The sequence below is a fragment of the Peromyscus leucopus genome, chromosome 4, assembly GCF_004664715.2.
Source record: "Peromyscus leucopus breed LL Stock chromosome 4, UCI_PerLeu_2.1, whole genome shotgun sequence".
Taxonomy (NCBI): domain Eukaryota; kingdom Metazoa; phylum Chordata; class Mammalia; order Rodentia; family Cricetidae; genus Peromyscus; species Peromyscus leucopus.
This window is the reverse complement of record NC_051066.1, coordinates 12,114,920-12,130,611: the sequence shown is the minus strand read 5'-3', so window position 1 is coordinate 12,130,611 and position 15,692 is coordinate 12,114,920. Positions and strand designations below refer to the sequence as shown.

Below are 15,692 nucleotides of genomic sequence, written 5' to 3'. Positions count from 1 at the left end.
TGACTGGACAGATGTAGAAGTAAGGCTCAGGGACCGTCACAGCTCAGCAGGCAACGGAGCTGGACCTCCCAGGGCCAAGTTGAAGAGGTGGGAATCCAAGAGAAAAAAAAAAAAAAAGACACCCGGCCAAAAAAAAAAAAAAAAAAGACCCTGAGCAGGAAGCTGGCCATGCTCTGTGAGCCTCAACTTCCTGTTCCACAGTATGGAAGAAGGAAGAGACAGGTCAGCCCAGAGGAGAGCTAACACACGGTACCCGAATCCCAGGGAGGAAGCAAGGCCGCTACCATCCCGATGGTGTGTAACGTCTAGGAGCTGAGATCTCAGAAGAAAGCAAACAGAATCCTCTCCAGGAAGTTACCAAACTTCCAAAGGGTTTTTTGTTCCAAACTCCCAGAAAGAAGCCGTGGGGTAGCCATCTATAGTGTGTCCCCGTCCCTCGCACCCTGGGCCCCAGCAACTGAACAGACAACGGCCCAGATAGGACACACGAAAATGAAAAAAGACCTCACGACAGGGACTAGGCCAGCAGATGACATCACTAAGTGGGCAGGCACCTCACCGCCAGGCCCAGCAGCCAGAGCCTGGCTGCCATCAGCACAGCCACCCCTGGCAATCTCCCGGACAGGACTTATCTGAACTAAAACCTATTATCTTTAATGTAACTCTTCGGAAAAACACCAGGGAAGGCAGCCAAAAAGACACTTCCGGAACTAACTTCTGGAGCCCTCAGTACTTGCTGGAACCGGTAGGGTGAAGGACCAAGAGCAGGAAGCAAACACTTACACTAAAAATGACAAGATCCTAAGGATTCATTTCCTTGCCGAATCCTTCCAGCGATGCTTCAAGAGCCAGGCACGATCTTCCCAAAGGTTCAAGAGACCAAGACTGTGCAAGAGTCAGGTCTCACCCGGATGAACTGACAGAGCCCTGCGCTCCCTCACCCCAGCCAGCCCAACTTCAACAGAACAGCAGGAGAGGGAAGGCAAAGGCGGGAGACATCAGGCAGGCTTCACGGGTCAAGGTTCCCTCATCCCTTGAGTCTCCGAGCATCTCCCTCCCCACACACACTCTAAACCAGGAGGTGGTGGGCCTCCCACCGAGCTCAGCCCCAGTGGAAGAGCAAAGGCCAAGGCACAGGGCAGAGCCAGCGTGCCCAGGACAAGGACCCTCAAGATCTAGAAAACCCAACCAGGCCAGCCCCACCTCTGACAGCCTGCTTGGGCATCTAACTGCTCTGTAACAGACTTGTTCCCACATCAGATACATGACCCTAGCATCTAAACTTGGTCTAGCCCTGTGGAGATGTGCTAACCAGGGGGCTGGAGGGACCAAAGATGGCTGCAGAGCAGAGCAGGTACCAAGATTCATACTCTTCCGGACAGACCTTCAAAGCAGTGCCCCCTGCTAGCTACAAATGGGGCTTGGAGAATCCGCAAGGTTGCACCCCGGTGAAGACAGAGCAGAGAGACACCCACACTGATGGGTTCCAGAGTTCCAGAGCTTAGCTACCAGGCTCTCGCCTCCAAAGGTGCAAACGCTGTATCTTTTACAAACAAAATAATTGGAAGATGCAAAGGGAGAGGCTGACACCTCCCTGTGACAGTCTGGGTTGGTCCCTACTAGTACTGGTGGTCCGACAATGATAGAAGCATCAGTTTCTATCTGAGGGGACGCTACAATGGCCAGCCCGGCTGGGCACTTCCTACTCCCAATCCATTCTCTCTCTCTCCACCTCTCACAGTCTCACATAGCAAGGGTCTAGAGCAGTGGTTCTCAACCTGTGGGTCTACACCCCTTTGGGATAAAAAGACCTTTTCACAGGGGTCACCTAAGACCATCGGAAAATACAGATTTTTACATTACGATTCATAACAGTAGCAAAATTACAGTTAAGAAGTAACAACAAAAATAATTTTAGGGTTGGAGGATCACCACAAGATGAAGTGTATTAAAGGGCTGCATGCAGCATTAGGAAGGTTGAGAATCGCTGGTCTGGAGGCACCGGGTTAGGGATCCTTTACCCAGCAGTGGAGCAGAGGAGCCTGACCCACCCAGCCCACCCTTAGGACTGGACAGGGTCTGAAGCAGCAACAGACAGAGGTGGGCTGCTGGTCATATGAGCTCCTGTAGGGCAGAGCATGAGGCTGGACCCCACCCCTCAGCTTGGCTACGAGGTCTGCACTGCAGGGTCACCTCCAGCCCCAGCACCCCACCCTATGACTCAAGGTCCAAGCCCACAATCCGCTCCCATTTCCCATAAGCACATGCTGGGGCGATGCCAGGCAGAGGAGGCTAGAGGCCAAGGGGAAAAGCCCCTGGTGAAGCCCCTCCACACCCACATGCAGCAGCACGGCGCACTCACGGCAGGGTCAGAGCTGCCTTGTCAAAACTGCTGACACTGGCAAGGGCAACCCTTCTTCATAAACAGCTTGACCACACAGTTGGCCGATCGGATGATGAGAGCTTAATCCAGATTTATGTGTCTTACATCATGCATTCCGCCATAGCAAATTAGAATCACAATGAAATTACATGAAATTATACACGGAACATGCCAGGACTGTGCTGTTGAACCAAACATGGGTTTGGTTAGATTTTCCCATCTTTTTCTCTATATGGTTATTCAATGTCTGGGGCGTGTGTGTGTGTGTGTGTGTGTGTGTGTGTGTGTGTGTGTCTAGGCCATCAGCTCCTCCTACCCAGAGTGCTATGGAAAATTCATCTCAACCATTTGCAGGGACAAGACCAAGAGAGAGTCCCAAATAGACCTATCAGACTGAGAAGCCACTACTCATAGGACCGGACACCAGCAAGGCACCATCCAGACACCCCTGCAGAAGGAAGCACAATTCTGTCTGTGCATGATATTGCATCAAACTCTCTGCACCTGCCCTGCAGCCAAGACCTCCATGCATCACATAGAGACCTTACTACACACTACCTAGCCTTGACAGCTTTCTGGAACCTTGGTGCAAGCCTCCATAACTCCTTCATTCTTGCACCTTGCATACTTGACAAACCACACCCATGGTGCCAAGATCTGGGGCTCGCTAGAGACCTGGTCTGTCCTCCTTGAGTTAGAGCTGCAGTGACCTCTATATGCTTTTATAGCCAAAAGAAACCTCTAAAAACTGGATGCTCATAGAAACAGACTCTCAAAAGGAGACTCCCAGGACAGAGGAGACCTGCTGGGGCCAGTGGCTCCCAGAAGCCTAGTCCTGAGCACTAAACTGGCTCTGAACACCAAGTCACAGAGAAGCCCCTTGAGGAATAAATCTCTCAACATTTTCAACCGCACTTTGCTCTCCCATTCACATCCTGGACTCATGGGCCTTTTCCTCAAACACCCAGTTCCTAAGGATGATCCTCAGGGCAGTCAGGCCATGCCTGCCTCTGCCTCTTCCATCAGCAGGCAGAAGCAGCAGGCTCAGAGGCCAAGCCAGCTGTGGGGGGAAGGGCGGGCAGTATGGAGGCTTGAGGAGACCTGCACTTCAACTCTCAGTCCCCCATCCGAAAGACATTACAGTCATGATCCGACCTAAAAAAAGTGACAGAGGGCTGGAGGCATGACTCAGTCATTACGGCACTTAGCTAACATGTATGAAGCCCTGAGTTCGATCCCCACCACTGCATAAACCAATGGTAATGAACACCTGTAACCACAGAACCCAGGAAGTAGAAGTAGGAAGATCAGAAATTCAAGGTCATCTTCAGCTACACACGGAGTTCAAGGCTAATCTGAGCTACATTAGACTTTGTCTTATGGGAGGCAGAGGCAGGCAGATCTCTGTGAGATTGAGGCCAGCCTGAGCTGTTGCACAGAGAAACCCTGTCTCAGAAACAACAACAACAACAAACAAAAAATGAGTTACCAATATTTTGGTGGCACCTAACACTGTCACTCCATACCCATGCACATCAGGAAGCCACCAATGAGTCACAGCCTCCATGGACTTTGCATCTGCCTGGCCTCAGGTTCCTCTCCCTCACCAGGGGAGGTCCAGCACACTCGGCTTTCAGGACATCCCCCAGATTTAGACACAGGTGGTTCCCCTGACTGAGAGAGGGAAGATCTACCCTCCAGCTCCACCCTGTCACACAAACCTGGTTTCAGCGCCTTCCCATCCGTGACACAGTGCAACAGACCGAGTTGGCAGGCAGCCAGCCTGTGCTGCCGCATGGTCCAGTGCAGGCGTGTGTCAAGGAACCCACTCACCTTCCCGAAGTCTCGGACATCGAAGAGGTCAAAGGGGTCAAACAATTCACTGTTCCTTAGTCCAAATTTGTCGTGGCAGACTTTGAGGAAGGTGCGAATATTCTTCAAACACAGGAACTAGAGAGAGAAAGAGGCATCAGTAAGGGGACAGTATCTCAGAAAACACCAGTCACAGCAGCCACAAGGTCCTGCCTTTCGTGCCCATGCAGACAGAGGCAGCTTGGCAGTGGGAGAAATCCCTGTTCCAGGCTGGGGAGGTGTGCTGCAGCTCAGAACCACCGCAGCCTCAGTACCCCCAGGCTGAGGCAGCAGCCTCAGTACCCCCAGGCTGAGGCAGCAGCCTCAGTACCCCCAGGCTGAGGCAGCTATCTTCCATTCATGTTGGTTTGCACGTGACAGATGACACCAAATCACAGCCGGCTAACCCACACCCTGCCCTGGTATAATCCTGTGCATCCGATGCTGATGATCACAGCAGCAAAGAAACATGCTGGCCTCGAGCCAACATGCACGACAGAGCACCTCACACATGTGCACATCATGCTCATGTGTATGCGTACCCACAACTCCTTGCAGCACACACCTATTACTTCACAGGAGCCAAGGCCAGTAACGGAACTGTGCCACTGACAGCCAAGCCCTTGGAAAGGAGCTGTGCTGGACACAGCAGGAGACTGCAGGAACAAAAGGCTGTAGCTCCCACACCAACGTCAGGGTCCCTCCTCTTTGGTACCACCTCCACCACCAAGCTCCAGGCCAGCTCTGACCCTGACTTGAACGGGAGGGGTGACAAGACAGTCAACTTCTAGTCCTTGTAAAGAAACGGTCAGGAGAGATGGCTCAGCAGTTAGGAGCATGTGCTGCTCTTGAAGAGGACCAGGGCTCAGTTCCCAGCACCCAGATCAAGTTCACGCAGCCTCTAACTCTAGTTTCAGGGAGATTCAACTTCCTCTTCTGGCCTTTGTGGGAACTGCATGCACACGGTGCACATATAAACAGGCACACAAATATACACATTAATTAGTTACACTTTAAAATTAGGAACGAGCCAGGCAGTGGTGGTGCACACCTCTAATCCTAGCACTCGGGAGGCAGAGGCAGGCAGATTTCTATGAGTTCGAGGCCAGGCTGATCTACAAAGCAAGACCCAGAACAGCCAGGACTGTTATACATAAGCACCCTGTCTCACAAAAAAAAAGGGGGGGGGGGTAATTTTTAAAATTTAAAGAAACTGAAAGGCAAAGGGGAGGAGGCCCCAGCACAGACTTTAGAACACCGGGGTTCCTGGTTTGAACCTTGTCTGAGTGATGACAAACAGTGGCCCGTGCTCCTGAAGTATTTGCTAGGCAGAGACTATCCTCTGATAGCAGGCAGGAAACAAACAGTATGTAGAAGACATTCAGTACCCAGCTCAGCTGAACATAGCATTCAAGCAGCAAGGACCCAGCACCCACAGCCCAATACAACCTAGGACTTTAGGCCGATCAATACCCACCGCTCTGGGGCCAACTGCTAATCTCAAGTGAACTTCAGGAAACCTGTCCTGGCTCAGCAGCAGTTTGGACAATTGAATGGATTCTGATATAACAGGCCAGAATCACAAACAGCATAAGCCTCTGCTAAGTTCAGGGGGACAGAAGCCAAGCTGTGATGAGAGCCCCTGTCCTGTACCACCACCTCTCCTGAGAGCGTACAGAGTCCCTCGTCCTGTGCCACCCCTGGCTGAGATGTCATCATTTACAGAAGATACTGGCCTGGTTCCTGTGTCACACAACTCTGTGTGTGCACGCGTGTGCGTGCGTGCGTGCGTGCGTGCGTGCGTGCGTGTCTGTCTGTCTGTCTGTCTCCATCTCACTCTAAGTAATTTCTTCCAAAAACTGTCTGGCTGTCTGGCTGTCTCCATCTCACTCTAAGTAATTTCTTCCAAACAACATTTGGGATGAATTGTGCACACTGTATGCTTTATCCCTAAACACCTGAGCATGCATTCCCCAAAACAATGACATCATCCTACATGTTCACAGCACAGTCAAGAAATTATCACGGATGCCACCCAATCTGCACATTATATTACATAAAGGACAACCAGAACGGGCCTTTATAGAAAACAAAAAGGAACCAGGCAGTGGTGGCGCACGCTTTTAATCCCAACACTCAGGAGGCAGAGGCAGGAGGATCTCTGTGAGTTCGAAGCCAGCCTGCTCTACAGAATGAGTTCTAGGATAGGCTCCAAAGCTACACAGAGAAACCCTGTCTCAAAAGAGAGAGAGAGAGAGAGACAGACAGACAGACAGACAGAGACAGACAGAGACAGACAGAGAGACAGAATAAAAAGGAAAGGATGTAAGGAAAGAGGGGAGGGGAAGGGAGAGGAGAAATATGGCAGAGAGTCCAACCAGGACCACATGGGATATTGCTGTCACATCTCTTTCTAGGTTAATGTCCATTATCCTAGAACTGAATTCTACAACAGAACATTCTAGAATGGCAATATCCTTTATAACAATGTCCTTTATATATTCTGTCCCATGCAGGCTAGGCCACTAGACACATGTATGCAACAAGTACTTCAAATGTTCAAATGAATAGCTGAATTTCCCATTTAATTTTATTTTAATTCAGTTAAATTTAAAGGCCATGCATGTCTGAGGACCTCTGGGTATGAAGTGTTCCACGTCTGTCTTCTGTAACCCGATGGTGATGAAGAGCAGCCAACCCTAGAGGAGACTATTCCCATGAAGCTCCTAGAGTCTAGATTCAGAGACAGAAAGCATTTATGGGAGGAAGATTTGTGTGAGTGGTGACAATCTGGGAAAGAGCCATCCTGGTGGTGGATGGGGACACACACACACATACACACACACACACACACACACACACACACACACACACACACAGAGCCCAGCCTGGAAACTGGGACGAGGGGAGGCATTACACCCTAGAGTCCCCGGCGCCACCTCCTGCCCTATGGAGCACTGAGCTTCCAGCCTGGCTCAACTATTTTTTGCCCACAGCTCCTCTCTAATTTCCACTAAGCGTTTATTTTAATTCCTCCCCGGCCTCCCATTTTGGAGTTAATTACACAGGTCCCAACCATAATCATGGTCAGCCAAGCCAGGCTTCTCTTCAGGGCTCAGCACAGGCCAGGATCCCTTGTCCAGCAGCCCAGTCTCAGCCTAGACCCACCCTACCACCACCCCCACCAGTGGCCACTTAAGCAACCTAGCCTCCAAGAGCACCACCCCTGGAAAAGAGCCACACAGGCAGGGCTGTCTTCACGGACAAGGACAAAGGTCTTGGACGGTAACATGAGGCTCTACCATGAAGCAGCATGCACACCACCTTGCCTCCCAGAGCTTCCTGCGACCTTCTCACTTATGTCCTTAATCACTACCGTTGTGCTACGAGCCATGTTATCTAACACAAAAGAAAACTGAGGCAGTAAGCTAAGGACTTTGGCACACAAGCAGACAGCATCAAAGGCCATGAACAAGTCCATTATTTGCTTCAGAGTGGAGGGCACTTGAGATGAAAGGGTTCTGCAGGGCACAGGGTCACCTGCTGGTCCCTGCCTACCAACACCACCCTTAAATCCCTCTCCCTCTCTCTCTCTCTCTCTTACTATACAATTAGGGAAACTGAGGCCCAGGTTGACAGGGTCCTGGCTGGGAAGGACAGGACTGTGCTGGCTGTCCATTTCTTTCCCTTCCCATGGAGGCAGGGCAGCAGGCAGCTGTCTGTGCAGCTCAGATACCTTCTTCCCCCAGTGCCCGAGTACCAGGAGGCCATGAGGCTAAGATCCACCAGTTGGAGGCACTCACTCCCACCCTGCGGGGACAGGCTTAGATTCTAGACAGTCCCGAAGGCTGGAGCGAGAGAGAGGGCTGAGGCTTCTGCAGCCTGTCTCAGCACAGAGGACACGGCCTGAGTGGATAGAGACGAATGAGGCCCGGGCACATGACAGCATGGAGGCAGACCTTCCCCGTTCCTGGCCAAGCCGATGGGGCTGTCACCTGCAGCCACACAACAAGGATGGCCACCCAAGGGTGCATCAAGGGTACACAGCATTTTCTCGTTGACCTGGCATGGCCTTCGGGGCCTTCACAGGGAAGTCAGGGGCCTCACAGTGTCCCGAAGCAACACTCAAGCTCAGGGGAAGTCTGGTGAGTGCTCTTGTGAATAACAGGGCTCTCTAAGGGTGGCAAGCAGCAGGCCACTGTGTTGGTTTAAAACGTTCAGAGAGGGCACAGGCCAGCACCTCCTGTTGTCCTTGACCCTCCCTGGGCTCCACCTCTTGGCCAAACAACACCACTTAGTGGGACCTTGGTGGTGGGGGACCCAGAGTAGATTGTGCTGGAAACATCAGCCGCTCTTCTCGCTGCTCCCCAGCGCCGGGCAGATCTAATCAGGCTGAAATCACATTAGCACCAGGACACAGACTCCAACCCATACACCTCCCCAGGCTCAGCCGGACAGGAAGCCTGAGTAGCTGCTCACTGTCATCTGTCATTCAGCTATGACAAGGATTGGGGGGGGGGGGTTTGCACATGTGAGCCACCAGGAAGCCTAACCTCACGGAGGGGGGTTTTCAGGCGCAGCCCAAGTGGTTCCACCATAGCCACCTCTCCGTGGGGCTCTGAAACCAGCTGACCACGATAAAACAGCCCTCTCCAGCCTGAAGAAGAGACCCGTCAGGAGAGGCAACGTAAAGGCTGTGGAGACCCTACCACCTCTGCAGGGCCCATGGCATGCTGCCAGAATGAGAAGGACAGGCCTGCCCTGCAGAGCACATTCTACATGGATGCTCCATACTCAGCACCAACATGTGGACATTAAAAAAAAGAACTGGGGTGGGGGGTGTTCATCTGCCTGAGGCCACACAGCTAGCTAAAGTCATGTTCAGTTTCAATTGTCAAAATCACCTGGGAAGGGAGTCTCCATCTCAAAGGGATTGTCTAGATCAGCAGTTCTCAACCTGTGAGTCACAACCCCCTGGGGGAGTCAAAAGACCTTTTCACAGGGGTCACCTAAGACCAACAAAAAACACAGATATTTACATTATAATTTGTAACAGTAACTAAACTACAGTTATAAAGTAGCAATGAAAATAATTCTATGGTTGGGGGTCACCACAGCACGAGGATCTGCATTAAAGGGTGGCTGCATTAGAAAGGCTGAGAACGACTGGGCTAGATCAAGTTACCCTGCGGACATGTCTGTAAAAAAGTGTCTTCTTGACTAAGTTAGTTGAGATAGGAAGACCCAACCCACTGTGGGTGCCACCACTCACTGGTCAGGGGTCTTGGACGCTAAGAACGGAGAAAGCATGCTAGGAAATAATACAAGCATCCATTTCCCTCTGCTCCTGACTGCGAATGGGATGGAAGCAGCTACTTCAAGTTCCTGCTGCCTTGACTTCCCGACAGTGGAAACTGGGCGTCAGAGAAACTTTCTCCCTAAACTGCTCTTGTTGAGGTATTCCATCACAGTGACAAGGGACTGAATTAGAACACTGGCCCTAAGCCTGCAGTGTGCAGTTTGAACACAGGTGGCCTGGGCACTGATCACCGGGGATGAAGGGCCACATCTCAGGTTTCTGCACTTAACCTCCTGATGGGATGCCATCACGCGCCTATAAGATCCGGACCTGGTGCACAGACCATGCCTCTAGCTCACAGACCAAGCGGCTTCAGCATCTGGTCATGGGCAGCCCAGGGCAAGGGCGTGCAGCTCCAGCAGCAGCACAGTCCTGCCTCACCAAGGACGGGCTCTGTGCTTCCCAGGAGGGTGGCTCTCTATGATATCTCTGCCAGTCAGCCCACCTGCCCCGGGCAGCCATGAAAGGATAGCACAGCATCTGGGACTGCCCTTTCTCTAACACAGACCTGGCTCCCGGCTCTTGAGCCACACATCTCCACACCAAGGGTTCAGCCCAGAGCACCAGGCTCTTCCATCTCTGACCTCTGGGAGTCTCCATGGCTGACTCAGGACAGCCACAAAAGCCCCACTGTACAGGGTTTTCCAGATCTCCAGGCGCTGGATCAGTGCCCCACTGAGCTGCTCAAAGCAGCCCCAACTCACCACAGCGATAAGGAAGCCTAGGTTCCAAGTCCCCTCCTGGCCTGTCCAAGCTCACTAGCCAGGATTCCACACAGCTGGCGGCAGATCTCAGACATTTTGATCTCCCAACAGATTGTTGTTACTGTAAGATATCCCGTGCAGGATTCAGGGCAGAAGGATAACGTGAGATTTTGTTCTTTAAAGAAGAGACCAATCCTTTCAGGAAAATTTCGTCTATAGCAGGTACCACGGAGTTACTAAGAGTAGAGCCCAGCCATTCCCCTGAACCCTTACATTGACACAGACCCAGTACTGGCCAGTGAGATTATCTAAACCATTTGCATATGGTAACTAACCAGCAGGTGTATGCTATTCGCAGTCTGAGGCGTGGGGCCTTCATACGCTTGTAATCCATCCTGACAAGGGGCTTTTATTTTCAACCCCATTTCAGATGCAGAAACTTAAGACGTGAGAAGGGAGACAGGACTTGAGACTGGACCCAGGTCTGTCCCTGCCTGGTGCTCCCTGGCCAGCTAAGCTCCAGAAATGGCAATGGGGGGGGGGGGGTACGGGGACACAACAGGGGACTCCATGGGGCAAGCCTTGGGCTTTCCTCATCACTCCTCCACACCTTCTCCACTTCTCCTCACTACCACCCCACCCCCACACCCCCACACCCCCACACCCCCGGGAATCATCACCAACACACAGAGCTCTCAACACTCCCTTTGCCTCCTTGTCCCACGTTTCCCAACCCCCAGGATTCAGCCACATTCTGCCACAGACCCCTAACAGGCATGCCTGATGGTGATAGCCTGGCCTAACTGGGAGAGCGTGTCAAAAGCTTACTCCCACTTGACGGCCACTTGTCCTCTTCATGCCTCAGCTTTCCAATCTGTAAAACGAGCACAAATTCTGCCCCCTCCACAGTACTAAACCATTCTGTTCAGGATAAGCAACAACTGACATAGGCTATCTTCTGAGCAGGCCCAGAAGGGCCCAGAAAGAAGACTGGGGAGGAGGGGAAGCGCTGGAGAGATGGCTCAATCATTAAGAGCACTGGCTGCTCTCCCAGAGGACCCAGGTTCGATTCCCAGCACCCACATGGCAGCTCACAACTGTCTGTAACTCCAGTTCCAGGGAACCTGACATCCATGGCAATGCACATAAAATAAAATTAAATAAATTTTAAAAAGAAGAAGATTGGAATGGACAAGGCCCACAACCTTATCGGGGCCTTAAGAGGTGTACCTAAGGCTGACACTAGGCCACACCAGGCATGGGCCAGGAACTTCCCTGTCACCCACCATCTACCCTAGTTAAGACTGTCACCTCTACCAGATCCTAATCAAATCTTAACTCCAAAGAGTAGCCACCCAGGGGGTGGAGGGAGACATCAGTTACTCAGAGACCCTGGAGGCAGATTCAGGTTCTCTGCTCACTGGTCTCCCCAAGTCCAAGTCCCCATGTTTCTTTTGTACACTCAATGGTCTGCCAGAGACCAGCCACACCCATCACAGGCCCAGGAGGAATGTGAAGGCCACACCCAGGAAGGGTGGCACAGCAGTTCTGCCCACCCCCAACACACACACACAGAATGGCACTCTTTCAAAGCCTCAAGGCCTCTGAGAGGTGGGGACCACCATATGCAACTGCCCTGCTCTGCAGGAAGGCCGGGAGAACACCCGTGGCTGCTGGCAGTCTTTGCAGAATATTTCAACAAGTGGAGCGAAGTCAGCTCTGCTTCCAGTGTCTGCTCTGGCTGAGGTGACACTGCGCCTCCCCGGGGCCCTGGGTCCTGCTGATCGGAGCTTTGACTGGCAGCTGGGGATGACTTTGATCAATAAAAAATGGGAAAACGAATTAATGTCTTGCTTTATTTATGCGATGCTCATTCCAAAACCATTTAAAACAGCATCATTACTATTTAATAGGTCTAGTTTGCTGGAATGGATCGGATGTGGGGCTCTTGAAGTAGATAAACAGGTAATCCTGGGTGACAAGCTGGCCAGACGGTCCCCAGGGCACATACTGAGGCCACTTGCTCCCTCTAGGGCCCAAATACCCTGGATAATGGCCAGCACATTGCAGGGGCTCAGGAGCTGTAAACAAATGAATGGATGTCCACAAAGCACCTATCAATGTTTTCCAGCTGCAGGCACAACAGCCTTGCCTCTTCCCAGCAGAGGGAACTCTAGCTACCCTAGTATCAGAGGTGAACACACACACACACACACACACACACACACACACACACACACACACACACACAAATCAACCTCTGCACTGGCTGGCTGACCTCAGAAGAGAAATTGAGGCACACAGGCTGGGACTGGCTGCAACAAGACTGTCCAACACCACCCTACAGTCACCCACAGAACCTTGAGACTTCCCAGGCTGTCCCCAAGACCACGGTGACCCCAGAAGGCCCTGGTGGTGAGACAGCTGAGATGATGTGGTGCCAGGCTCCCGGAGAAGAGTTCCAGCCAGCCCATCCACTGCTCCTGTTAGGGAACAGACTGCAGAGAAGACGGGTAGGAGCTGATCTGAGGAGCATAGGGATTTGATTATGTCTGAGTGGTTTAACATGAATACTTCCTGTATGCTTCCTCGGCTGCACACACATCATCCAGATGAGGTGCCAACAGCGCAGATGAGCCCTATGTCTCCAGGCAGGGCCCGGCCAAGTTTCTCCTATACAGGGCTGCAAGGCTGAGTGGCCAGTCCAGTAAGAACTGGGGAGGTGATATTTTCTTTGTACCCCAGGTCTGCCAGGGATAGGCCTTGCCCCCTACCACCCTTATTAGGGTCTGCATGCCCTCCATGGAGGGAATCCATCTGCCAGGAGCAAGCAGCACACCTAGATGGCTGGGCTTCTCCAACAGGGCAGGAGAACGGGCCAGGGTACCATGTGCCTCCTTTACCATTCCCCAAGGTCCCCACACTGCAGTGTCATTCACAATCAGTACTTAAATGCCAGGTGGCATTTTTACCTTCTCCAACAACAAACAGCACCAGATGATCACCAGGCTGGTCCAGGCACTGTGCCAAGTCCATCATGTCACTGTTAAGTTCCTTCCTCCTAATGTGTCCTTGACCTGATGATGTAAAGATGACTCAGGGATCAACTCTCTTACCCAGGGTGGGGGATGGGCCAAGCCAGAGTGTGCTCTACCGCCAGAAAAGCACCAGCTGCCACTGGCTACACGATGGGGTGAAGACTCCTGTGTCTCACGGGAGGACTGTGCACCCCACAGAGGCTGAGCCTGCAGGGCCTCTCTCACACCTCAGAAGTAATAATCCACCAGATGACCCAGAAAACAAACCAAAACGGGGTTCAAAACAAGGGAGCCCTTCACGCTAAACCTGTGCAACAAGCGCTTCCAGACCCAAGTCAAGACACCGTTCTCCTTCCCCAAAGTACCTGGGCCCTGACCACCCTCCTGAGGCTTCCTTAGGGGCTTCCCATTCCCTTACCCTCTCCCCTTTGAGTCAGATTAGGCCTTACTAGAGGCCTCGGATGTTGCAGGCAGTGACATCCTCTGGAACTCATATCATGCCCTCTGTCCCCACCTCCCTTTGGGAACCAGGCCCTCCCTCCTCCAGCCCTCCAGCTTCCAGATAGGTAGGTGTGGGTACATGGGGCTGCTTGCTCAGCACGCTCCACAGGGTGCTTTGAAACAGGAAGAGCCTTGCCAAGGACAGAGATGGGGGCTCAGTAGACTGCGGGGGTACAGGAGCCTTACTGGAACTTGCCTGGATTCAGAAGTACCCAGCAGAGTTTCAAGGCACACTTCTGGGCTTGTCTGGAAGGTGCTTCCAGAGAGGACTGAGGGAGAAGACCTCCCCCCAAATGTGGCGAGCACTATCCCATAGGCTGGGGTTCCGACGGAACAAGAGTCAAGGAGGAAGCTGGTGGCACTGGGCATTCACTCTCCCTCTCCACTTCTCTCCCCTCTCCTTCTCCCTCCTGCTGGCCATGAGGTACACCAAACTGCTCTTCTTGCCATCATGGACTAAAACCTTGAGAGCAAATGAATCCTTCTCCCTTGAATTGTGTCTGGTATTGCATCCCAGTGAGCAGAAAGCTAGCTAAACCTGGGATCATGAATTTGACAAGTCTGCGATCCACACCAAGACCCCAAACTCTAACCAGCCCTCGATCCCAGCTGCCACCGTCCCCCCATCACAGGCACAGGCATCCCACTGACAAAGGTTCCCCTCTGGATTCCCTGAGCTGAGCACTGCTGGAGCCCCCAAGCTCTTGCCAGCAGGGATGAAACCCAAGGAACCAGAGTCTGTCTGTCATGGTGATGTCGGTCCAGCTGCGTCCAGAGCCCAGGCCGTGGGGAGCAGTTTCCAGAGGCTGCTGGATGGAGCTCTCTGCAGAAGAGACTCCCACTCACCCAGGGAAGGGGGAAGCTGAGAGAGAGACTAAGCTTGGCTCAGCCTTCAAAGTACTTTGTCATCCACACCTGGGAACAGAGCCGCTCAGGAAAGCACTCAGCTAGAAGTAGAGAGGAACAGGTGGGCGGGCAGGCAGGAGACTGTACTCAGCTCTGAGACCCTATCAACCCACTTAACTGGCAGCCACTGCAACCTAAGCTCAGAAGATGTAGCCTGAACCCAGCAGAGGGGGCTGCAAGAGAATAATCAGCTCTCTGCCCACTCACCCTCCCACCCTCTATGTGGCTAATGACCTGTTTGAGCCTCAGGGATAAGAGTGGCCCACAGGATCAAGACTTCAAGGTCAGGGTTTTCAAAGCAAAGGTTTTCTATAAAGCTAGCAGGAAATTGCTTTTCTAGTATCTCGTTGTATAACCATCTTCCTTAAGCCTGCTCAGAATGCCGCCCGAGGGTTCAAATCCCACTCTCTGCTGCCCAGCTCTCCTAGGCAGGCAAGGCTCTGAGAGATTAGGCCAGATGCTGCCTCACCATGCCCTCACTAACTCTCCCCCCCCCTCCACCCCCTCCTCTGCTGCAATCCAGCAGCCAGACCATTAATGTGAGCCCACAAGCCGCCCGTGAAATTGCCCAGTGTCCGCCTCTTCATCTTCTCCATCTCTTCTCCCCTCTGGAAAGTGGCCTCCAAGGTCACTCTGGGAGAACAACTCTCTCCTCCAAGCACCCCTTCTCCTGTGCAATTTGGACAATCCAATTCCAGACAGACCCAGGCAGAACACTCTCCGCCGTTCTTTTCCCGTTGCTCGCTGACATCAAAGCCAAATGCATCCCTTAATGGTTGGCACACATCGGATTATCACTCTCCCATCTGCACAAACGAATCTTGCCATTACCCGTCCTGCTGAGCTGAAAATGTGGTGGGAAAATCCTAACAGGAGCGTCGGGGAGCTCCCAAGTAGGAGAACAAAATCAAACATTCTTATGTGATTCAGAGCCAAGAGCCAACAGCCCT

The 15,692-nt window shown here is 52.4% G+C and overlaps 1 protein-coding gene across 7 annotated transcripts in view; it reads right to left on the bottom strand.

The window, feature by feature from the left end:
• The window catches only part of Vav2 (vav guanine nucleotide exchange factor 2), a 167,686-nt gene that overhangs the window by 125,578 nt on the left and 26,416 nt on the right, over positions 1-15,692 (bottom strand). For all 7 annotated transcript variants that reach the window (XM_037204643.1, XM_037204645.1, XM_037204644.1 and 4 more), the window contains exon 2: positions 4,217-4,333. In XM_037204643.1, coding sequence (XP_037060538.1) covers positions 4,217-4,333 — 117 coding nt within the window. The remainder of the gene's footprint in view (positions 1-4,216; positions 4,334-15,692) is intronic.